This window comes from Gopherus evgoodei, chromosome 2 (assembly GCF_007399415.2).
Source record: "Gopherus evgoodei ecotype Sinaloan lineage chromosome 2, rGopEvg1_v1.p, whole genome shotgun sequence".
NCBI lineage: Eukaryota > Metazoa > Chordata > Testudines > Testudinidae > Gopherus > Gopherus evgoodei.
In genome coordinates, this window is record NC_044323.1 from 117,654,095 (window position 1) to 117,680,730 (window position 26,636).

Here is a 26,636-nt window from a genome sequence, read left to right on the forward strand (position 1 = left end):
TTCATAAAGGAGCCATGTCCTGGGGCCCAGGAGAAGGTCTCCTCTTCTGTTTTTCTCCCGAAGTGCCTCCAGTTTTGTGGTGGTGTCTCATGTAGTGCAGGGTGCTCCCCCTTCTCTCTAATGGCCCGTTGACTAAGGCCAGGCTTGCTGGTTGTTTTGTGCAGGAGTGAAGTAAACACCAGCCCTTTCCTATGGGGTGATGGTTGGTTTTTCCAAGTACAGGGAATGATTTGTGCGTAATCCAGGACTATAGAATTTGGCCTCAGTTGGTTTCCTCATCTATTTTTGGTAAAATGTGAGGCTTTCTAGCAATGAATGACATACCCTAGCAGTGACTAACAGTTCAAAGGCAGGAAATACTGTTTCTGTCATTCTGCTTATCATGCTCCTATGGGCTGGATTGAGCTACTAGAATTACCAAAACAAATCTAAGAAATATATAAAGTTATTAAACATATATTCAATTGAATAAACCTGCTTCTATAATGTAATACAGAAATGTTCACTTAGAGATAGAAAATGGTAACATTCCATGTTGTTGCTGCCATTATAGGTCAATTTAATGTGTTCAAAGAGTCCTTTAAAAATACTGGTCCAGATTTATCCCTATTAACTTCAGATGAGCTACACATGGGATGACTTTAGAGCATACATTTTTTTTCTTTTTGCTGATTTCTGTGACTCAGAGCACGTCCTGCCTCAGAAATACTTGTAGAAGGGGCAGAAAATTTCCTCAGATCATTCTGTTTTCCCCTCATAGAGTGAATGTGCCACAGTTCAACCCCTGCACAACCAAGTGGGTCTCCCTAGGGCCGAGCAGATCATAGAGTTCTGCATCTCCTCCACATTGGCTCTGGAGTTCCCTGGCCATGGAGCTCCCCAGTATGGAGCTCTGCAGAAAAGTTAATACAGCCTGGAGGTATATTACCTTTTCCGAGCAATTTGTGTGGGGCTGATGGGTGCTTGCCCTCTCCCAAATCAGGTCCACCTGTTCCCTGCCCCATACCCATTCCCTCACATTGTGTGGATATAGGGGGTACCACAAAAGTTGCTACCCTCCAAAATTTCTGCATGGGATGGGAAGATCCACGCACAGTGGGTCCCCTGCTTGTAAAGGCCTTGGAGGCAGGAGCTGACCTTGGGGGAGGAGAGATGTTTTAGTTACTCAGTCGCCGTGACAAAGAACATCCAGAAATGCATGCTGTCATGCAGCACTTTGGAGGGAGTTGGCTGCCAGCGTATCTAAGTGCAGCCAGATTTCCTAGGAGTCTAGAGTAACTGCCCGGGTCAATTCCCCTGCCCACATTTTGCCTTTGGGAATTTGTGGAGGTTGTTCAGTTGCACTGGAGCCTTCTTATTTTCTAATCACTTGTGACCTCACCACGTAACCTACTAAACAGGTATCCTGCTATATGGCCAAAATTATAGATAGATGTACATTGTTGTTTATGTTGGACAGATGAGTTTTGTAATAACTAGCAAACAGGCTGACAGCACGCAGGAGTTAGATGGCATGCCTAGAGGTGGTATGCCCCCATGGCATCAGATAGCCACCACCACGCCTCTGCATAGTCAGAGTAGCATGTAAAACAGGAGTCTGGGAACTGATGGTCTGTGCAGCACATGCTCCTTGAATTCCAGTGTCACATACGAGCAAGATTAAGTTGCCCTGCTAACCTTGGGGCAAATCCAAATCCCAGCACCTAATCTTGAGTATATAGGCCAAGTACTGGGCAGATGCACAGGGGGCCGGTGGTGGTGGTGGTGAAATCATCCTAGCCCGCTCCAGGCCTTGGAGAAGCTCCACAGCCACTCCACAAAGGTTATTGCTTCCAGTGGTTTGAATAGCCGCTTGTGCAACCCCACCCCTCTTCATGGGGGGAGGACCAAGGACTTGTGTAACAATGCAGTGTGCACGCCCTGCATAGCCCCTGTCCTGTCCCCAGCCCTGCATCTTCCTGTTTGCAGTGGAACTGCACTGGTTCAGTGTCATGCGACCCTCCATAACTGCAGGGGCAGGATTTTTCCCCATACAAACTTCATCAGAGGGATCACGTGCTTTTATCTGTGGGGAAGGAAATGGGAGCACAGGACGAGAAATGGCCCTGCAGCTAATGCAGAGTTGAGCAGACAGGAATTACTTAGCGCCAGCAGAGATACTTCAGATGTGGCCAAAGTTATGTAGGGCTTCTAGTGTCACTTCTTGTGTATCTCCAACATATCCATGATTCTGAGACCATTCATCCTACTCATTCTACACCAGAAGTGAACAAGAGCTACCCACTCCAGAGTTCCTCTTTGCACCTTCCCTCCCCCTCTCCTCCACAGAGGAAGAGCTTGAGGATGCAGTAACAGCCTCAATCAGATCTGCAGGGGCTTGAGGTGGCAGTAGTAAGGGCTCCAAAGTCCCCAGAAACATTCCTGTTGTTATTGAGGGAGGCTGGGGGTCTTTCCCCTCCCACCTTGTCCCCCCTTGATCATGTTATCAATGGACTCTTCAAGTCAATGGGCTCTGTCTCTAGCTGCCAGTTGAGAGTGCTCTTTGAAGAGCAGCTCTCTGTCAACTGTGGACATCTTTTGGTGGAGTACCCAGGGAGATACTGTTTGCACTAAATCCCTCCCAGAAATTACTCCGAAGGGCCTAGTGGAGAGAAAGTTGTTACAGCCATGGAGTAAATTCCAAGTCCATTTCTCCCCACTCAGGAAACCAGCAGCACTTCTCAGACACAGAAATAGGCTGGGCCACACCACTCTGGCTGTGCTCCATGTCATGGAGAGAGTAGGGCCAGGCTTACACCCTGGGCATAAGATTTGAATTCAGAAGTGACAGGGATCCAGTAGTGAGGAAGTTGGAACTGGTAGCGGGTAAGGAGCTGCAGTCTATTGGCAGATCATGGGAAAGTTAAGGAAGCTGAGGCTGTTAGAATGGTTGGTCGTGTCAACAAGATGATACATTCTTTACCTAAACCTAAAAATTGTTCAGTTCAGATGATGAGGTCATTTTGGCCAGTTATTTTACTTGGAACCAATTTTTTATTCAAATGAATTGATGCTAAATGTGTCAGATAACAAAAGAGATTTATCCCACATGCCTCTCGCATGGTGAGATAGTGATTTGAGAGGCTCTGAAGGAAATCTGCATTTACAATAAATACACTGAGCCAAATTCATCAATGGGAAATTCAAAAATTGTGATACATTAAATAGAATTCTTGTATCCTTCCAGTTTTAAAAGTTATCCTAGCCACCAGATTTCTAGTTTTGTTGACTAACAGCATATGGATAAAGGCCAACTTTGGTTATTTATAAAATGCCTGATTTCTATAAATTAGGGCTGTCAAGTGATTAAAAAAATTAATCACGATTAGTCATGTGATTAAAAAAATTAATTGTGATTGAATACCATTTACTTAAATATTTTTGGATATTTTCTACATTTTCAAATATACTGATTTCACTTACAACACAGAATACAAAGTGTACAGTGCTCAGTTTATATTTATTTATTAGAAATATTTGCACTGTAAAAAACAAAAGTAGTAGTATTTTTCAATTCACTTACTACAAGTACTGTAGTGCAATCTCTTTATCATTAAAGTTGAGCTTACAAATGTAGAATTATATACAAAAAAACCCTGCATTCAAAAATAAAACAATGTAAAACTTTAGAGCCTACAAGTTCACGAAGTCCTACTTCTTGTTCAGCCAATTGCTCAGATAAACAAGTTTGTTTACATTTGCAGGAGATAATGCTGCATGCTTCTTGTTTACAATGTGACCTGAAACTGATAACAGGTGGTCTCATGGCAGTGTTGTAGCTAGTGTTGCAAGATATTTACGCACCAAATGTGCTAAAGACTCATATGTCCCTTCCTGTTTCAACCACCATTCCAGAGGACATGCATCCATGCTGATGATGGGTTTTGCTCAATAACGATCCAAAGCAGTGCAGACCAACGCATGCTCATTTTCATCATCTGAGTCAAATGCCACCAGCAGAAGGTGATTTTCTTTTTTGGTGGTTTGGGTTCTGTAGTTTCTGCATCAGAGTCTTGCTCTTTTAAGATTTCTGAAAGCATGTGCCACACCTTGTCCCTCTCAGATTTTGGAAGGCACTTCAGATTCTTAAATCTTGGGTCGAGTGCTGTAGCTATCTTAAAAATTTCACATTGGAATCTTCTTTGCATTTTGACAAATTTGCAGTGAAAGTGTTCTTAAAACGAACAACGTGCTGGGTCATCATCCAAGACTGCTATAACATGAAATATATGGCAGAATGCGGGTAAAACAGCCGGGGACATACAATTCTCCCCCTAGGAGTTCAGTCACAAATTTAATTAATGCATTATTCTTTTAACAAGCATCATCAGCATGGAAGTATGTCCTCTGGAACAATGGCCGAAGCACGAAGAGGCATATGAATCTTTAGCGCATCTGGCACGTAAATATCTTGCGATGCCGGCTACAACAGTGCCATGCGAACACCTGTTCTCACTTTCAGGTGACATTGTAATTAAGAAGTGGGCAGCATTATCTCCCGTAAATGTAAACAAACTTGTTTCTCTTAGTGACTGGCTGAACAAAAAATAGGACTGAGTGGTCTTGTAGGCTCTAAAGTTTTACATTGGTTTGTTTTTGAATGCTGTTATGTAACAAAAAACTCTACATTTTTTAACTTGCACTTTCATGATAAAGAGATTGAACTCCGGTACTTGTATGAGGTGAATTGAAAAATACTATTTCTTTTGTTTATCATTTTTATGGTGCAAATATTTGTAAAAAATAATATAAAGTGAGCACTGTATACTTTGTATTCTGTATTGTAATTGAAATTGATATATTTGAAAATGTAGAAAAACATCCAAAATATTTAATAAATGTCAGTTGGTATTCTATTGCTTAACAGTGTGATTAATCACGATTTTTTTATCACGATTAATTTTTTTGAGTTAATCGCGTGACTTAACTGTGATTAATTGACAGTCCTACTATAAATGCATATAGTTACAGATATTCGAGCTACCTATATTAAAAGTAAAACCCATATGTACAAGAGCTGCCTATATTAACAGTAAACACACACACACACACACACCCTCATGCACACACACACATATAGGTATTACATTCATATTTAACTGCTTATTATCCCTTGGATAAAATAACTTACTGTCTTTGTCGTTGAGGGACTCACTGGAAAAACACTGTTGAGCAGACAGCATTGTATGTATTGTGGCATTCTTTAAAAATGCATAATATTACTTTCTGTGGCTTTCATTTTAGTACTGTTCCACTGACCAGGCTGCTGCAGGCACAGATGCAGAACATGTGCAACAGTTCTATAATCTTCTGACTGCCTCCATTGACATATCCAGGGGTTGGGCAGAAAAAATTCCAGGATTTACTGATCTCCCAAAGGAAGATCAGACATTACTCATAGAATCAGCTTTTTTGGAGCTTTTTGTACTAAGACTCTCCATCAGGTAATTACTTGTGATTGAAAATAATCCCATATTAAATTGATGTGAAAAACTGTGAATTTCAACTTTTTTTTTTAAAGGATAAGTAGAGCGATAGCTTTACTTTTGTCATTTATGAAAACAACCAAAAAGAAACAGCAACAAAAGGCACAAAATACTGTGTTCAATTTGTGATACAAATGAGGAAAAACAAGAAAATAATGTACAAAAATGGAATAATATTATTCTCACTAACGTGCTTCCATTTATTGGATTTACCAAATCTTCTTTTCTCCTTTTAATCATAATTTGTGCTTATTTACTTTCGAATGAGGCTGTTTTGTACTTGCCTATATGACCTGTAGAAGAGCATTTGTAATGCATTGATTTGGGGTTTTTTTTCCTTTCACACAGATGTCTTGAAATGCTGTTTTGGAAGGGGATAAAGGGGCTTCAAAATCCTATTCAGATTGTTTTTCTTCCTAATACCAAGTCATTTCATAGAGTGAGGTGCCATTCGTCAGCCTGGCACTAGTTAAGACATTGTACCTAAGATAGTTACAGGGAAATCCCAGAATGGAGTTTTGAGTTATGCCCCTGTTTCCTTAGGGTGAAGATGAACTATGTTTGTTTGGGTGGTTGTTTGTTTTTTAACAGGGATTCTTTTCAGTGTTTAGTTGTAGTCTGACACATACTGGAGATTTTTCACATAAGAGATTTTCTGCCTTGAGTATTACAGTATGTTCTGTGTGTTTCTGTATATTCATTGATATATTTTCTATTGTTTTGTCTTCATCAGTTTTTGCAACTTGAGAAATGGAAGGGGGGAAACACTGAGGGTTACAAAGTGAAAATAATCTCTGCTTTCTCCAAGTCACATTATGATTGTATTTCAAAGCATACACGCTTTGTCTTCCTTAGGTTCAAACATACAGTATTTAATGTAAAATGTCTCTGCTGCTTGTGCCTTTGGCAGGATCCAAAATCTTAACTAATTAGACAGTCTACAGCCCATGCTACAGTTAACCTCAGGCTTATAACTCTACAAAGTAAGCAATCATAGAAGCTTGTTTGTTGTAGTTTTGCCCCCAGGAAGAAGCATATTGTCAAACATGAATGCCCACATATGCCCCATAATACTATGTGTTAGATATTAAATGATACACATTTCAGTCTTGTGTGTACATCTTTTTGTAAAATTATGTGTGTTTATGATTTTTTTTTCAAGATCTGATACTGCTGAAGATAAGTTTGTATTCTGCAATGGACTTGTGCTTCATAGACTTCAGTGCCTTCGTGGATTTGGGGAGTGGCTCGAGTCAATTAAAGACTTTTCATTAAATTTACAGAGCCTTAACCTTGATATCCCAGCCTTAGCATGTTTATCAGCTCTAAGTATGATTACAGGTAAGTGCTCGTTTGGTAACGGCAATCTTCAAATACTAGCACTGTATTGTTAGCATAGATCTGAGTGCTTTGAGTTGATTTTGTTATATTCCAGATAAGGTGAGCTTGATTTTTGAACATTTCTAATGGCAATATTGAAAGTCTGGCTGGCAATAGTGTTCACTCACTCACGGAAACACCTATTAAAATGGAATCCGAATGACTCCTCCTTTCTCCAGGGTTTTATGTTTTCTTGGAACATTCTCTAAAAAGGTGAAATACATCTCAAATCAAATAGCACGGGGGGCGAGGGATGCAATAGGAATTTTTCTGCATACTGTTAGTGAATTATTTGTGTATACATAAGACCATTTCAACCCCTCTGCTGCATAGGGTAAAGGAGATGAAACTAGTACAAATGCCTACCACATCTCTCTAGTAAGCAGAGAATGGGGGCATTGTAACCTGTAAAGCATAATTACTCTCTTCCTGAGACTGCAGAAGCCCTTCCATTTAAACATTGCGGACCTGAGGCTTTGTGATTTGGGGGGCATAGCAGGCTGAAGTGGAGAGAGCTGGAGGCAGATGTCCCTGACAATCTTGTAGAAATACAGCAGGCGTTAATGTTACTTAGAGTGGCATTCACTTCCTGTCTTTCTGTTTAACCCCTCTCAGAGAGGATGATAATGTACAGATGCAGCTGGGTCTTCTGTGGTGATACAGTGCTTCGTTGTAACATGGCTCCAAGGTGGAGAGGGTCTGAATCTTTAAAAAGATGCCCTGAGATCCACAGAAATGGAAATTTATTTCCTCACAGATCTCAGGGCATCTACAAAGTTGTAAGATCTACTCCCAGCCCCCTGCAAGTGGCATCATTCTTTCACCCTGGATGAGATGATTCTCTGGAGACCTGAGGTGAAATCCTGGCTGCATTGAAGTCAAGGGCAAAATTCACATTGTCTTCAATGGTATCAGGATTTCATCTTCAGAGTTTCTAGGGTACTTTTCCCTCCTGTGTTTGGGGATGATTTAATACATACTAGTTTTAGCTTCACTATTGGTTTCCTATTAAAAATATTTTCTTATTTTTTAAATCAATTTATACTAATTTTCCCATGATTAAGCAGGTACAATAAGTGCCAGATTCTGATCTCATTTACAACATGTGTACATGCAGAATAACTCAGTAAGGTCACTTTGCTTTACATTCATGTAAGAACCAGGCCCAAAATGAGTGAATTGTTACAGCAAGAAGAAAATGTCCTTGACTTTTTTTTCATCCTTATCTCTAACTATGAGACCTGTTACTAATTATTTTCCTGGAGATTTCAGGGATTTACTTAAAGGAATAAAACCTCGTGCAAACTACTTCTGTGAACATGTGATATGTTCTTCCTCATGTACTCAAACGCTGTTTTATCATTATGATGCTTGCTCATTCACACCGTTTAGTTGCCCTGGCATAAACAAGTAAAGATTGTCCTGTGGGTGAGTTGGATGCACATAAAATGTTTAATGAGAATAACTTTCAATTAATACATTCCCATGTTTCTTGCATTTTCCAGTGATAAAAGCCCTTTCGGTATAGAAATATTTGCTGTATTTTGTTAGTTTTCTCAAAACCTCCAGACAAATCAAAGCAATCATTTCTTCTAAATAGGAAGAAATAACATTTCTATCCCTACCAATGTTGTGTATCTGTATTTGTCAAAGACTGATATTCTTTTCCCCTATATTTGTAATGGAGTTTGAAATTGATATAAATTTTTGTTTATTCCTTTGTCTTACGATGTTGGCACATCTCCATTAATATGTTTTTTAAGGATTTACCATGAAATGATGAGTGGTATAGAAAGCCCCGAGAGAGAGAGATGATTGTAGTGGAAGGAACAGCACAAAATACTGTTTGAGCAGCATAAACAGTGTTGGTTATCTTTATTCTTATTATTTCTCAGTGATAGCATAATGGGGAAATGATTATAATCTGGAGAATGTTCTGGTTGTGGGAATACTCTTTGTTGTGGGATTTGTTCATGGAGAATCACTTCCTGGCTTTCCCCTATAGCCTCAGTAGCCACTGCATATACTGGTCTCAGGCAGCACCAACCTCAGAAACAGTCCCTGCACCATGTATCTAAGTAAACAGAAGGGTTTCTGAGAGTGATGCTCTGCTTGTTCTGCCTGACCTCAGGAGTGCTCTTCATGAATCAAACAAAGGCCAGTGCTCTTGGGGGTTGGGGGGAGTAGTATGGTAGTCAGTAGGGTGCTGGGAGCACGAGAGAGGAAGGGACGTAGTGGGGGGCTGGAGGGTTGAGAGAACTAACTCCTCTCTCCTGTGAAGGGACAAGGAAAGAGGAGAGTAAAAGCCAGTACTGGGGCTAAAAGAGATTTTCCTTCTCTCTCCCCATCCCCACTTCCTGTGCTCCTAGTGGTCAAGTCCCTCGTCTCCCCCAGCCCCAAATCCTATTGAATACCATTCTCCTTTCTCAGCTGCCCAGCCCAATCCATCTGGTTTTACTCTTCTGTGCTGCTAAACCCTGCCTTCCCCACAGTAAAATTTAACCTGGACCATTTCACTCTCCCGAAGCCAGAAAACTCTCTCACTCCAACTTTCCCCAGAAATATACCAGCAACAACTTCACACCAGGCTGTCAAATCCTGCAGCTGCTCCCCCTGGCCTCACTGCACTGAAGCAGCATCACACATTCCTGTAGCCCAGCTGAGAGATCATGCATTCAGTGGATCTGAATGAATGGACTGCAGCTGCTCCTCCCAGCCACTCGAGAATGCTCAAGCTCCTGCTCTGCTGGCAGCCTCTCTGCTCCTCCCCTGCTGGATTGGGGGGAGGAGCAGCCAGCTGCAGCAGCAGCAGCATGCATGCATAAAAGGGGGGCGGACCCCAGTGCTGTCCTCAGAAACCTGAACATAGTATTCAGCTACACTCACCTAGCTTCAAGCTACCTCCCCAGTTTCTCCCAACAGACAGCCAATACCCAGTTACCTTCCAGACATCCAGCCACCCACCCACCCCAGCACTCCCAGACACCCTACAGTACCCAACCACCCCAACACCTTCCAGACATGCATCCTTCTACTCAGTATCTCTAGATACTCTCCAGTGCCTGTGCGAGCACCCTCAGCCATCCTTCTACCTATCCCAGCCAAACCACTCTCAGCTGACAATTTTTGTGATGCTCCATGTCCCACCCTCTTCCCCCAATCTATGCCCAGTGTGGGTGAAAGCATATTGACAAGATGGAACTTATGGTTATAGGCACATTATTTACAAATATGTAAATTGACTCATTAAATAATTTGTGTAATGTCACACTGGGACTACAAACAATTTGAAGGGTGTTGTAAATATATTGTCAATACTAAGTACAGAGATAAATTGAAAGGTATGCAGCAGCATGAAATATACAGAAAAAGACTAAAGAGAGAGAAGTTTTTAATTAATTAAAAAGGCCCATTATGTTATTAATGTAAAAGTCTTTTTTTTTTCTGTTTATTTGATGTTCTGGGCTTTGATGCGGAATATAAGACAGTGTGCTGCAGACTCAATAGATCCCTTGTGACAGGTCATATGGTTATAGTATTAGCCTTCACCCAGATTAGAAGAACTGACATCTGGTTTGATGAAGGTGGGTTGCAAACAGTTAACTCAAAATGCCACAATACCATCGTAGGCCCTTTTTATCTAAGGTGTGCCTCTAGGATCTTCCTCTCTCTGTCTCTGTTCTCCTTTTTACTTCCTTCAGTTAGTTAGGCAGGGCTAGACACATCTTCCTCCAGAGCACGTCAGCACTGCTTTGAGCAGCAGCCAGGAGAGAGTAATTAGAAAACAGTGCAAGACGTTCTTCCCACATCCCCATGAGAGCAAGAAATGAATTCTCTGCTGTTCTATTTTTTTGGATCACTTACGCTAGAGATCTTGAAATGTGGAATCCAAAGGTCTAAAGAACCAGAAGATGCTGAAGTAAAACAGTGCCAACATGGAAAGCACAGAGGCAGTGAAGTCCAGAATTTCTTTCGATTTTGGAAGAGGAAGGGCTTGTAAAAAGGGAAGAGGAAATCAGATAATTATACTGAAACTCGGAAAGACCTCAATTTTCAATATAATTGGCTAGGAGGCCCTTCCTGAATCTGGGACATAGACAGTTGCATCCAGGATATTAATACATCTCTGGTGAATAGGAATTAATTAAACAAGACCCAGATTGACTTAAATACAGAACCTAAAAATCCCTTGCATATTTGCAGGGGGCGGTGTTTTCTAGAGAGGTAGGCCTGCGTCAATGGATCGGTCCAATCCTGCTATACTCCAACACTGTCTGGAGTTAGGGAGGGTAGGCACGCTAAGCCTGGAACTTTGCTCTGGTCTTTCATTTTCTTCCTGCAGAAGTGTGACCTTCAGCAGATTTATAGCCAGGAATCACATAGAGATCATCTGGGGTGAAGAAGGGTGTGAAAAACTGTCTGTGTTCAAATTTCTCAGGATTAACTGCTGACTTTGCGGGGGTCTAGATGCCGCATTTCTGAAAGACTCCTGATGATGAGTCATTTTCTTCAGGTTTATGGAGGGCACCCCTGCCATGAGATACCATTTTTGTTGCAAAAGTGGGTGAGAGGCTAATTAATCAGGGAGTGGTTCACAAAGCAGAAAAATCTTACTTTTCACCTGCCCTGCACCTGCTTCACTGCTACTGTAAGGAGGTGTGCGTACAACAGTATTTGTGCACCTCCTCCATTATTTAGTGACAACCAATTTTTTGACTAGCTGTCCTTCTCAGGGCAAATCCTGCCCTCGTTATTCACATGTGTACTGCCACTGAAAAGAACAGGCCTAACTGAGATCCAACAGCAATGATTACAACTCCATTGACTTCAGTGTAGTTGCACCTGCTTACACCAAAGGCCTGCTCCTACTCCCATTTGAGTCAATGGCAGCATAGTGGGCTCCAGGTCTTAATCTGACCCAGTGGGAGGACATGCATGGGTAAAACAAGCAAGATTTATCTCCTTCTACTTGGAGTCACTTGAATGCTGTCAGAAAAGTGCTTTTCAGTGACTTCAGAGATGTAATAAACTAATAGATCAAAGAATACCCTTACTACACACACTGCCTAAATGGAACAGTAAATAATAAACAGTGAAGGTTTATTAAATAGATACCTTCTCAAGCAATTAACTGGAAGCATGCTGCTAAGGGTGGGGTGAATGAGCAGATGGGGTGTGTCTGGCCTTGGCTTCCCATAGACTCACCAGGTTCAGGGGTGGCTTTTGGGTGAGTGGGGACCAAATCGCTCCCCTCCAGTGGGACAGTGTGAATTGATTTTCATGAAGAATTCCTTATGGAGATTTTCAAGTGGATAGTTTCATTCCATGGCTTTTTATGCTGAAGAAAATAATCTGGTCCTTTATTTAATTTTATTTATTTATTTATTTATTTACATACAGCCCTTCACTTTTTAGCAAAGGGATGCTGGCATGTACAGCAGTATTTTAAAGCCGGATTTTTTTTTAAAGTGATAAACATAACAAAGCTCGTTGTTTGGATAGAAAATGTCCTTCACACTTGCTCCGTTGTGTCACCTGTAGATTCACCCGTGCATGTAGGATGAAATCCTGGCTCCACTGAAATCAGTGGGAGTTTTGCCCATGGATTTCAGCCATATTGAAGTGTAGTAAATCCTACCTGTTGTTCAGAGATTGTTTTGAAACTGAGGCACAACAGAGTAAATTAAGGATGGAGTATGCCTGAATTCTGAAATATCCTTGTCTTGCTATTTAGGCCATTAACACTTTTAAGATAACGTTTAGACATTTCATATCACTGCTAATCAACAAGAGACACATTGTTAATGAAACATGTTAAATTGTGTCACTGTAACAAGTACACTGAGGACCAAAACTGAGGGTTTGGTCCTAATTTAGATTCAAGGATTTAGAGATTTGGGAAATAAATTGCCTGTGGCCTAGACCTTCAAAGAGATGTTGTGGCCTAAATACCTTTGAGGATCTGGCCCTATGTGCTCAAGTCCAGTAGTTGATTTTCCAAACTCTGCAGCAATGCACAAGTAATAGGATAGGTTTACAGCATCTCCACTATACTACATAGTTATTTATTTTTAAAGTCAGCCTGTGGATCTGTTTAAGTATATCAGCTCTCTGGGCCTATAAATATGTCTTCACTAACATTGCTAAAATACAACCTTAACGCAGGTTAAAAGGTGGGAGCACTTCAAAGATTTAGAGATTAATTTAATGTTTCATAGAATTCCCCAGAAGGCTTAGGCCAAAAAATCCCCACAGATTTTTCAATGTTTATAAAATATTTAGTCACTGGGTTCTTTAACTGGCAGCATCCATCTAAGTATTTACTCTAGGTGACCTGTACAGTCAGGCTTACATAATTATATTATACACAATTTACTGGAAATTTATTAACTATTCAGTGACTCTTGTGTTTGAATGTAACAAGTCACTTCAAATATCTAGGTTTTGAAATTCCTTGAAGGTGAAGATGTTTGAGCAGCTGTTACTACCTAGATGAGTATTTTTCATGTCTTGTTACACAGCAAGCCAGATTGATGGCAAACGGTAGAGTATATTAGCTTTGGGCCAAATGTTTACACATGTGGGGCCTGATTCTAATCTCACACCAGTATAACTCAGGAGTTACCTCCATTGAAGTCAATGGAGTTACACAAGTATTAAACTGGTAAAAATGAGAGGATAAATTTCTATCTATTTTTATTGCAGTCATCTCCATTTTAATTAGTTTATCAAAAATATATATCCCAAGCAGTCACTACAGCAAGGGTCAGCAACCTTTCAGAAGTGCTGTGCCGAATCTTCATTTATTCACTCTAATTTAAGATTTTGCATGCCAGTAATACATTTTAATGTTTTTAGGAGGTCTCTTTCTATAAGTCTATAATATATAACTAACCTATTTGTTGTATATAAAGTAAATAAGGGTTTTTTAAAATGTTTAAGGAGCTTCATTTAATATTAAATTAAATGCAGAACCCCCTGGACCAGGGCACTCATGTAGTGTGAGTGCCACTGAAATCAGCTCACGTGCCGCCTGTGGCACGCATGCCATAGGCTGCCTACCCCTGCACTACAGAGAGAAATTCAGGAACACAGTCCCCCAGTACACATATAGGTATACATACGTGCCTGAGAAGAGTGAGGAGCCCAACAGAGCCCCTACACTTTCATTATTCCTAGTTTTGGGGGCAAAGAAGAATGTGCTTCCTACACCGGTTCCCCGTTTTTGGAAGATAACCAGAAGAAAGTGCCTCCTGCCAGATCCTTCCTTCCCATGAACAATAGAAAAGAGGGGAAGAGAAATTGGGAGAATGGAGCATAATCTTGGCATAAGGATGGGGTCGGGGGGGTACAGATAATTGGGAGTGCATTAAGCATAAATCTTTTACAACTCCCCACTTTTTCCCCTCCCACCATTCTCCCACCATATTTACTCGATTGGTGGCAGGCCTAACTATATACAGTACCTTATGTTTGCTAGTTAATTTAATCTGTTCTTTCTTGCACCTCCCTGGCACTTATTATTGTATTTAAAACAAGAAGGATGATAATGTTGCTTGTGAAGCAACAGTTATTTGAGATTATTGTTCAGAAACATGTTACATTAATTCATCCAGTAAGTATTGACAGTAAACAACGATGCAAAGTTTTCTTTTCCTATATGTCTGCTAAGAGACTGTTTTTAATGAATCACAAATATGTAGCTTCCTCCTCAAGCTTAATGAACTGAGGATGTGTAAGTTCACTGCAGCATTTTAACAGAACATAAAGGAGGAGGGGAAACACCTTAGCTAGAAGCCATTGCTTTGGTTTTAGGAATTTCAGACGTTTTTCATGATGGGTAACGCAGTAGCTCTTTTACTTTATGTGTTGCTTGCTTGAAGGTGGAAATAGTTGACTTCAGAATTCTTTTATCTTAGACTTTTTAGTGATACATAAAAGCTGTAGATTATCAAAATAAAAAAGAATGGTCGAGGTGCCTTTGGTTTCTTGCAAGAGTTTCTGTAAATTCCTAGTGGAATTCCAGGCCTAGTGCTGATGGAGCTGGCAGTGGATATTGATCTCCACTTGAATTCACTGAATAAATAATGGTTGCCATAGTTATTGAGCATTCACAACTGGTAGGGAGGCAAGGAAATCTCCAAAACACCTCCTGTGATCGTTTTGCCATAAAATTGTCCAGTTAAGTTATGCCTTATATAATTAAAAATGTAGGTTAATATGTAGATAGCTCAGGTTTCTTATATTAATTATAATTTAAATTATAATTGAAAGCCACCATTAAATATTTTGGCTGCTAACAAGAAAGGACAATTATTACATTTTCTTATTGCATGAAACAAGGTCAGTCAATATTATATGGCATCACCATTCTAATATATTATTATTTTATTATTTTATTAAACAACTTTAAAAGGTCTTCATTTTGTTGGTTACAGTATTACCTAGTTATCAGTTGATTACCCTGGAATAAAGAGCAGATTTATCCTTATAATGACACTGATTTGGCTGTTTTCTTGCCATCCTTTTGCAGAACGACATGGATTAAAAGAACCAAAGAAAGTGGAAGAGCTATGCAACAAGATCACTAGCAGCTTAAAAGATCACTTAGCTTTCAGCTGCCAAAACAAAGGACAGCCACTTGAGTCTGCAGAGTCTAAAGTACTGGGTGTTCTTGCTGACTTGCGTTCTCTCTGCACACTGGGACTACAGCGCATCTTTTACCTGAAACTGGAAGATTTGGTGCCACCCCCTTCCATTATTGACAAGTTGTTTCTGGATACCCTACCTTTCTGAGTCTCAAATTACCCTCATGAAAGGCTAATGCCCACCAGAGCAGGCAAATGGATTGTGACTTACTGCTAACATGTCTGCCCTCACATAACAGAAAAGCAACTCCAGCCCTAAAATGTGGACTTTTCAGGCGCTTTTTCCTTGCAAACTAAGGCCTAAAATTTAACGGCTTACTATTTGGGGGTTGTGCTCTTGTTTTTGTTTATTTTTTGTGTGATTAGGGTTTTTTTACAAATTGCTAATAAGGCACTTTTGGACAATGCTATCCCAGCAGTAAAAGGTTAACAAGACTGTTTTAAATCTATTGTGTTTAACACCTCGTCATATATGGGGAATACAAATGTAGAAGCTGTGTTTGAAAACAAGAACAACAAACAGTTGTTTGCCAAGGTAGTATGTGTTTTGTGATGATACCTTTAGCATACTTCCTGTATCAAGGGCACACATATTGGCACAAACTAAACAAAAGTTCACTTTTTTTAACAAAGTACATTCAACTGAATATTTCGTATAAATCAGATATAGCAAAATGACAATGGCTGTTAGCTCCCATGTTCAAGTGCAATTTTTTAAAGTGCTGTCTTACTAAGTCTTGTTTATTAACTAATTTATTTTAATATGAAAATAAAATTGAAGAAATCAAGTGAGAAGATTACATGCACTAACTTACACGACAAAGTTTCCCAAACTTGAATCCATGTAGTGTGACTTACTGACAAATGTATGTGGAAGACACAGGGACAATTTGTGATTCAGCTGAGCACTTGTTCCTTAGATAAGGAAGTAAAAGTAAGTAGTGATTGGAACGCACAGGGTGAGCATCAGGGATAGTTAAGTTTTAGATTTAATCTAGGTAACAAGTTAGTAAACAGACACAAGATGGTTTTGAAGAACAAGCAAGTCTTGTAAAATAGTATGAATGTAAGAGCTAGGAAGGCTATAGTGGGCTGCGTTTAAACATTCCGTGTTCGTACTCCTTTTTTGTATGTTTATACTGTTGATGCCATATTAATATGAAATAATTTGTTGCATAGTGTCTTTATTTGTATAAACGTTTGTATGCATGGTATATTGTAATGGCTTTGCCTGTATTTATTGCAATGACTGCCAGCTCATGGGAGCCGTGTTACACAAAGTAACTAAATGGGGTGTTCACACTGACTCAGATACACCAGTTAGAGAACTATATACATATGTGTGTGTGTATATATACATATATATACGTATATACATATGTGTGTGTGTGTGTGTGTGTCTTTTTATTAACCATTTGTATATAAAATATCTGTTACTTCACAAGCAAAGTTATTTTACAGTTTATTTGCGGTGACTTTTAAGGCAGTACTGTTTAGCACTTTGATATTAAAATCTTGCTCATGTTTTGCTAAATTCAAATAATATTTAAAGATTTTAGTTCTAAAAAACATTATATGCACTGTATTATGTCAAAATTTTGTTGATCATTTTGCTAAGAATTTTTTTTGAATGTCAACCTGATGTCACTGTATCCTTTTGTTAGCTTTAAACATTCTAGCTTTTTGTCTTTTTTTAAACTATGCTGTTTATATGGAAATTAAATTATACTATCAAACAGATGCCAAATGAATTGCCTAATTGTTGCAACAGATAACCCAGATATCAAATCATTGTATTGTTTTCAAGTAGTCATCTGGTATTTTATCACTGATTATGTTTGGATGTGCTTTTATGAAAATTATTCTTATATCAAGATTTCTAGTAGGGTCAATAGGAAAACAGACTTCTAATCACTATAGTCAATATTTCCAGTTTACCTGAAGATAATATTTGGAAACGTTTTGCTTTTAGTATTGACTTTTAAGCTTATGTGCAAACATAATAGTATAATTAAATATCAGAGAAGCTAACATTTCTTGTAGGTTGGTGTCAGATGCCTGATCTGCAAGACAATTCTATTTTGACTGAATTTGAAATTTTGTATATAATTTGTATACACAAACGCGCACACACAAACTAGACATTCAGAAGTGTGTTTACTTCTGCCCTTTGTGTAAAACAAGATTCCTAAACACCGTTGAGGATCTGGGCCAAGGTCTCTTGAGGAATAATTTTATTTCAGGACAAATCCTGAAAACTGCTGAGCACCCTTAGTTCCAAGCTGAGGACTTTCAGCACTTCCTGGGACTGGGCCCTTGAAAAATATTTTCACACAAATCAGCATAGTTTTTCTTGGGACTAGATACGTTTATTAGGAAGCATGTTTTTGATGGTAGCAGATCCAGAGCTCTATGTTAGACTTCATGTCGCCAATGTGCTTCAGTTTTCCATAGACGTTCATTACTGTGATACTCTCAACATCATGTAATCTGTGGAATATCCTTCACATTTATTTAAATTCACAAAATGTATTTGTGCAGTATGATCAATGATGGGTCATGATAGCAAAAGAACGAATTAAAAGATTAGCCTACTACTTTTGTTCGAGCTCTCTCAGTGTGAACATGCCTTTTTGCAGGCTGAATTCAGGAATATATCAGCTGTTAAAGGAGAGTGCCTTGCTTTTATTTCAGACAACAGAGTATTTCAAAAATTTCTCTGCTCTTCTAACAGCAGTGTGGGTTTTTTGTTTTTTGTTAAGCTGTGGGTTGAAAGAAATGCTCTTGTACATATACAATGTAAATTAAAAGCTATTAAATTGAATAACATTTTTTCAGAGGCCCCTGGTGTGTTTAATAAGTATGCTTAATTCTGATGTGAATTTTTTATCATTTGTAAAACATTAAAAATTTGTCTACTTGAGTCTTAAAAGTGGAAGCAAGCTTAAGAACACTGAAAATTTAATGGCAACACATTGCATTAAAATATCTTTTAAAAAAACCTGCAGTGACTACTCAGTATTGCAAACCCCAAATGTTCAAAAATCTTGTCAGGCTCACCAAAAATCATGTGATTGGCTTTAAAATCATTAGATTACATAAAAATAATAGATTTCTATTTGCTTTCCGCTTTTTAAGCTGTTAGGATGCACTGGGGTCATATGTTGAAGCTTCCTCCACAGCCACAAGGGCTAGAAAAGAAAAAATAAGAACGAAGGCTGAAATCATCACATGTCCACTTGACTGTAGGAGCTGGGACTTTAAGAAAAACAACAATTATCATGAGACTCATGATAAAATCATGAGAGTTGGCATCACTGCAGGTTAGTTACAAAATCTTAGCTAGATATTGAGGGCCAGATTACAGCTGGCTATGAGAAAGCTCTAAAGGGGAGTCCCTCCCTTCCAATAACTCCCTTTCCCCCTTCTCTCCCCCCATCCCCCTGCAAGCAGCTGTAATTTACCTGCTGGTGATGGAGTGTACAGGGGCAGAGGTGGCGGGTGGGGGGGGGGGATGCCTACAGTTCTCACAGCACCAAAGGGGTGTGTCTGGATAAAAGGAAGGCAGGGTCATGACTCCACCCTCCACCATAATGAATCACAATGTACTGATAGGAGAACACTCCAGGTGGTGCCAGCAGCACTTTTTAAAGCCCTGGCAAGTCCCCCTCCTCCGTATGATTCTCCTTTGTAGGAGGGGTCATTTAGCCCTTACTAAATAAGCCTATGTAATTACCCCTGCACTTTCTAAACAGTTGTAAGAAATGTCTGCCATTGTTTCAATATCTCCATAACTACAGATGGGCTCAGGGGAGAGCAGTTGTTTTAGTGGAACTTAGCAGCATGAGGCCAGGTCAGATGAGGTGCAGTAGGACATGGGGGCTGCCGCTCACTAGATGAATGTGTGACAAAGCAGGAGATTGTCAAAAATGCTTCAAAAGGAGTCCTTTTTTTGACAATCATTCTTTTTAAAATAAATGACATTTAACATTGTTAGTGAAAGAGACGGAGAGTAGCTTTCAGCATTGACGTCTCCTATTTGGTCAGACATTGAAATAGTGGGTTACATTCCCTGGGCCTGATTTTCCCCCTTCAGAATAACAGTTACTCTCACTGACTTCACATGTATTTAAACTCACAGTTATGGCAACGGCAGTGAATTGTGTCAGGTGCAAGAACAGAGCCACATCCTGCCCTAAACGATCAGGGGTTTGCCTCCTTCTCTGCCTCAAGCTCCCATTGAACTTGAAGTCAAGCAAACTTTTGTGTGTGCAGAGAATGCAGAACTGGGCAACAGACTGTCAAGACTGCAACTTCCTATTTGCTTGTTAATTTAAATATATTAAATATTTAAGTGACTTAGTCCTTGGAAAGAGATGTGTGGTCTGACCACTCAGTTCTTCAATGGGAGTTTGGCCTGAGTAAGGACTGCAAGGTCAGGCCCATATGGTAAGTCCATTCCAGTGAAGGAGGTGTGAACAACAACTTCCGTACCCCTTTGAGGGTGAACATATCTGGAAGTGCGGTAAATCTCTTTACTGCTACAGAGCCGTTTCCATTTTAACATTCAAGTTCATTCACAGAATTAAAATAGTCTGTATGTTCCAACACACAAGCCTAAAGCTTTGGTTATGTTTAACTTGAGGTAAAGTAGTTTTGTATAAGTTGGAGCATGTTTTTCACAAAAATGGCAACTCCTTTGGTGGAGGAAATGTGACATGCGTTATGATGGATTTTGTGTATTACAGCAGCATCTAGAGGCTGCAACAGAGATGTTAATCACTATTCCTAATAGCTAACGGGTAAGAGGCAGTCCCTGCACAGAATAGCTGACAATCTAAATAGGCAAGACGGACAAAGAGTAGGAGAGGAAACAGTGTATAAGTGACATGCCCAAGGACACACAGCAGAACAGTAGTAGATCAGGGAATAGCACTCAATTCTCCTAACTCCCAGTCCAGTACCCTACTCACTATAGTACACAGCCTCTATGATAGACTTTTCTTTAAATGAAATTGATAGTCCCATGATACCAGATTTTAAACAAAATAACAAGAAAATAAACCAACATATTCAAACCAGCAAAAGTATGACACACAAAAGGCTAATTTTGCTTTCACTATTCATATGAGTAGTGCCAATTATGTCAATGGGGCTATTCAGGTGAGTAAGAGAAACATGATTTGACCCAGCATTTGGAAGTAGGTTATGGCTGATTAACATACTAGATAGTGAGTACTTAGAAAGAAGAAATTCACCCTGGCTTTATTGAATTAATGAAGCTGACCCAGAGAACTATTGCAAGATATGGATTAAACAATAATTACTAATGGATAAGAGGATTATCATCTTTATAAATGGCAAGCTATTGATATAGTAATTGTATAACGAAGAGTCAGTTAATCAAATACTTAACTGTTAATGTAATATCTGAGAACTGAACTCCTAATATACTTTTATATGAAAACAATAATTATGGTGATTTGTTAAATCACAAGAAAAAGCAGGCGATACATAATATATACATAATTTTTGTGTTTTCTTTTTAAGGCTGGATATCTTGATTTTTACATGAATATTTGGGGGGCTGATCTAGCAGCCCTTGTTTACAGAAATAGCTCCATTAGCTTCTGTGGTTTTACTGCTGTGAAGTCCATGCTGGATTAGGACGCTGACTTGACCCTAACAAAGCGATGATATTTATTAACATTAAGGGTGAAGTGCCTGCTGTAACTGACATTGTCATGTCTATGGCAACATATTTGTTTGGAAACACTTTATTTACAGTGCAACTATTTTAATGTCAAATCCAAGAGAGAAGGAGAGGAGGCAATGGGAACACCATACTTTCACTTATTTCATCGCTTTTTTTAATTGTGCTTTTAAGTTTATGATAAGGGCACTCAGAGCTCTGAATGGAAATCCTTTGGTGTGGCATTTTAATCAATAAACAATCTAAATGACATACATGCAGTGAAGTATTTTTAAATACCCAAGATATGTGAAATACGCCTGAAATAACCTGTTAAGCAATTTGTTGAGCTTGGTTTAAAAAAAAAAACTACCCCCCTGCCCACTAAATTCCACTGTGGTCTGAGGCCCTTGTTCTGCATGAATAACTACTGTAGAGTCAACGTGAGTTTAAAAGAGACTTTCATATTAGAGAAACTTTCAAACGTATTAGATATAAAACAAAAAATTATTTACCTTTCACATCGTTTTCATTATTTATCTTGCTATGTTTCCCAATTAATTGAAGATATTTGAGTTTAAACAAGACTCTGCCTCTTTCCAGCTCTTTCTACTTGATCCCACAGAGAAGTCAGAATGCGGTATTTGTGGTATCATGTTACTTTCCATGGCAACAGTCAGTGATGTTACAAACACTGGATTGTGACTGGGGTGGGCAAACCCCAAAGGCTCAAAAGTTCATTTCAGATACTTACCTGAACCTACGAATGTCCCCAGTCCAGGCCCACACAACCTTTTCCCCCTTTACTTATGCTTTCCATCCCCCTTTTCTGATGACTGACTTCCAGACTCTCACTGCAGTTCTTTCCCAGTTACCTCTGCCCCTTGACCCGCAGTTAATACTGTAAATCCCTTTGGTCTCCAGCTCTCTCTTCCTCCTCCTCTACAGGTACACATATACCTTTTAAAGAAGAATTACAGCTGTATTTGTGCTAGGCTCCAGTGCCTACATGTTGAATTCTTTAAAGGAATTGACAGTTTCTCTTGGTGTCACAGCCACTGAATTCTAGCAGATTCTTAGGGGATTGTCATCTTGGGACAGAATTATTATATTTGCTTCAGTATAGAAAATTCTATGGAGTGAACAATATGACATGTTAAATAGAAAAAAATAAGGCTTTAGATGCAAACTCAAGAATCAGTTTATCAACAAGGACATTCAGAAAAGTAAAGAAGCATAGGAAAGAACTTCATAATCTTATGAACAAACAGTTAGCTAAGTAATATAAGTAAAACTAACACAAACATGGAAAGCAAGCCCGTAGGCTTTTGCCATTTGAGATAAGGTATCAGCAGATTGTTAGGAAAGTAACAAAAATTAAAAATCCACAAAATAACTATTTGACTCAGAAAGCAAAAGATATAATAGGTGTTTTGGCCACTATTGCATAGCTCTGTATAGCAAGCAAGAATTGTTGCAATAATATTACCAAATGCAAGAATTCTTGGCAGAGGCCATGCTCACAAAGCTTATAAAATACAAAGCAGAAGGTTTGTTCAGGTCCTTGGTAGTTAAGGAATTTGAGAGCAAAATCAAATCATTAAAATAAAATTTCAAACCTGGAAGGTTATAAATTTAAATTTTAGAAAACTCATTCTGCTGCAGATTGATGCATCACAATTTAAACTGATGTCCCACAAACAGCGAAAGAAAGTACTTGGAGCAACTAGGGAGACACTGTTACAATCCTTCCTAAAAAAGAACCAGAACTTGATCCATATGTCCCTATAGACCTATCTCCATTTTGGATATAGGCAATAGCTTTCTGACTAGGAAACTTTGAAAACAGACTTTCTGAAATAAGTTACCTGGGACACCTGGATCCAATGAGCCCCATAAAAAAAGTAGACATGGTTCCAAATAAACTAAAATGAGGCCTTAATGCTGTCATACAAATCTCAGACCTCAGCACAAAACTATTCTTCCTCTTGCTTGATTCCAAAAAAGCCTCTGACAGAGTGAAATGCAGTTTTTTATTTTGGCGATACCCTGAAAAGATTCCAAAATCAGGCTCTGAGTTTATTTAAGAACGCAAGATGCACCCTATTCTTTCCCTTCTTTTGCTTGATTAGCTGTGTTTCATTTTCTTCTTCTTTGCACTGGCCATTGAGCCTCTAGTAACAATGCCGTTATAGGAGTTCAGGAAACTATAACAACTGGAATGGGAAATACTATTAATTAGCAATAGCATTTTACAGCTCCTGGGCTAGTACCTTACATAAGGTACAATAATGCCTGGGGCCCAGTTCACTATTGCCTGGCAGTATATTGTAAAAATGAGTAGTCTGGTATCTAATACTACTGGCCTGCACCTAGGTACCAGCTTTCCTTTCAGCACAATGCCTGGTTTTCAGAGTTCATGAGCACCCGAAGTGCTAAATGGGTTAATAGGAACAACGACTGCTCAGTGCTTCTGAAAATTATTGCAATTCATTATTAGCATTAGTATTAGAGTAGTGCCTAGTGATCCCAACTGCAATCAGAGTCCCGTTATTCCAGGCACAGTACATGCACATAGTTAGAGACAGCCCCTGCCCCAAAGAGCTTAAAACCAAAAGAAACAGGACAAAGAAAGGAAGTAGTACCTATAAGCTGATTCACCATCTTTTTCTGAAATGCTGTGTTCGGATTCACAAATATAAAATTATTTAGAGAGATCATTTTTGAGAGCTTAGAGTGAAACACCAAGGACCCACTTCCCGTCCTCACAGATGTATACATTGTCAACTTTGATCGGACTCAAGTCAGAACGTAAAACCCATCAGGTTCACAGGGAGAGTATACATGTGTAAGCAGAGTCAGGATAAGCTCTACCCTGACATATGGTGGAAAGAATTTCAGAGAGTGTATTTGCATAGGCACGCCTACCCTATCCCAGACTGCCGAGCTGTGGGACTGCTTGGTGACAAATGACTCACCCTCAGTTGGGTGGTACTTGCTAGACAAGGGACATGGGTTCCAACACCCAGTGAATTGAGAGAGGCTGGAGACAGGTATCTGTGCCTGGTGGTGCAGTCTTCTTGTGGAGCCAGAAGCACCAGTTCTATCCCCTCCTCTCTCCACTGTGGAATGTCAGAATTGATTTTTTTCATTCCCTCAAGAATCTAAATACAGGTTACTGAGCTGAACTCACTTTGGGCTAATGGTGCACTAGCACTGGGGCTCCCCTACTAAGAGCTGAGATCACTAAGAGTTGGAATCACTAAAGAGCTGAAATTACTGAGCTGAGAGCACTGAATACTGTGCTAACTAGTGGGGGAGCCTGAATATATACTGTGGAACACAGCAGCTGGCAGAGTGGAGCAGTTGTGGGGACGGCTGGAGTGGATCATGGGACAGCTGGTGGCAGCAGAGCGGCTGGCAGGGCGGTGTGGCTGTGGGATGGGTGGAGTGGCCTGCAGAGCGAGCAGACCCGAGCAGTTTGCAGGGAGAACTGGAGCAGCTCATGGAGCAGAGCAGCTGGTGGAGCGGAGCAGTTTCTGAGGACGGCTGGAGGAGCAGAGTGGAGCGGCTGGTAAAGCGGAGCAGTTCGTGGAGAAGGCGGAAGCAGAACCCATGGAGAGGCAGGGCAGTTGGCCCCGGACCACGTAAGGTGCCCCTTTCTACCCAGGCTGGGGGGAGGGACCTCTACAGATAAACTCTCGAACTCTGGGGTGGCATTGACCAGAGACTTTTGGGTTGTTGGACTTTGGGGTGATTGGACTTAAAACCCTAAGGGGAAAAAGGACAGTGCCAAACGTACTTGGAGGTGGGTTTTTGTTTATGGTTTGTGTTATAACCCTGTTTGTGGTGTTTCTCCAATGGGATGCCGCATTGATTCCTTCCTTTATTAAAAAGATTTTGCTACACTCAGACTCCGTGCTTGCGAGAGGGGAAGTATTGCCTCCTAGAGGCACCCAGGGGGGTGTGGTATGTGAGTGTCCCAGGTCACTGGGTGGGGGCTCGAGCCGGTTATGCATTGTGTTACTGAAAAGGAACCCCTGGATACTGAACCCGGCTCTTGTTGCTGCCAACTCAGAGGGGCAGAAGGGTTACACATGCTAGGAAGAGACAGAAAGAATCCCTAGCCCAGAGGATGCAATATTAGAAGCAAACTTACCAGCACCCTTGGCCCTCATTAGACACCAAATGACCTCTCTAAATAATCCTATTTCCATATTTCCCTGTCTGGGCAAAGTCATAGAGAAAGATGCAGTGAACAAACTCCAGCAACACCAGTTCTTTGACAATTTCTTGGATCCCATGCAATCACAAATCAGTCTGACTTGGGTATGGCACTGGATGCACTACTCAATGAACTCATGGCCCCAAAGAAGGGCTAAAATCTAGAACTGGTTGCAAAAGCAATGTTCATTAACATTTATTTGAACTCTAAAAGGCTATTTACTTGGCCACACACCTTTAATTTACATATTTTGGGCAGAATGGTTGCTCTTCATATGAATATCTGTATTTAAATACAGAAAGATTATTCGCGCATGAGCAAGATAATCTGCTCTTTGCTATTCATTATTTATTATTTTCCCAATTTCAGCCATTCAAAATGTCAGTAATCCAACAAGGGAGCAGAAAAAATACTATGTGATATAAGTGACCAATCCCACATCACAAATAGCAAATAGTCAAAGTGAACAATTCACAATCATAGACTGAAAACTGTTCAACTAAATTCTTAGGTGACTACTCAGAAATCAAGATCAGTTCCTGAATGATTCATGGACAGAAAAAAGGGCCAACACTATCCAATAGTTAGTTAGAACGAATAATTCAGCCAGCACTACTATCACCTATGCTGAGACTGCTAGAGTTATTGCATCTCTGACACAGTCAACTATAATGTATTGACGGACCACCAGAGCATCAGTCTACATCCTGTCCTGGGAAAGGCACTGTGCAGTTAGGGAGGGCCAGATCCTTAGCTGGTGTCAATTGGTGTCGCTTCATTGATTTTAATGGAGCTATGCCAATGTACACCAGTTAAGAGCCTGGCTTTAAGTATTATTGTCAGTAGCAGCAGTAATACTAATTTGTTATGGGATGTACACACCACACATATCTTTTGAATGGGAAATAGATATGGAGACCTGCTGATAGCTCACTTAGTATATAAACTCCTAGTAATGTGTAAATTTGTGTGCACATGCAATATTATGGGCATATATAGTGTATGCATGTGCATGTGCAAAGATTGCCTTGGTATGTCGACTGTGTATTTCCCTCCATTGTGATTCCTCTTTGACTTTGTTCCCATCATTTCCACAAATGCCTCTCTACAGCTAGCTTTCACCTGTGCCATGTGTTTTTTCTCAGCATGTCATCCTTTCCAGTTGT

General features: G+C 39.9%; 1 protein-coding gene across 2 annotated transcripts in view; it reads left to right on the plus strand.

Moving 5' to 3' along the window:
- NR4A3 (nuclear receptor subfamily 4 group A member 3) overlaps positions 1 to 18,385 on the plus strand; it is a 32,011-nt gene extending 13,626 nt beyond the window's left edge. Inside the window, exons 6-8 of one of the 2 annotated variants that reach the window (XM_030551573.1) lie at positions 5,284 to 5,483; positions 6,688 to 6,866; positions 15,439 to 18,385. In XM_030551573.1, coding sequence (XP_030407433.1) covers positions 5,284 to 5,483; positions 6,688 to 6,866; positions 15,439 to 15,701 — 642 coding nt within the window. In that variant the 3' untranslated portion in view covers positions 15,702 to 18,385. Of the gene's footprint in view, positions 1 to 5,283; positions 5,484 to 6,687; positions 6,867 to 15,438 lie in introns of those variants that run through there. The other variant, XM_030551575.1, reaches the window with a different exon arrangement.
- The last annotated feature ends 8,251 nt before the right edge of the window (positions 18,386 to 26,636 follow it).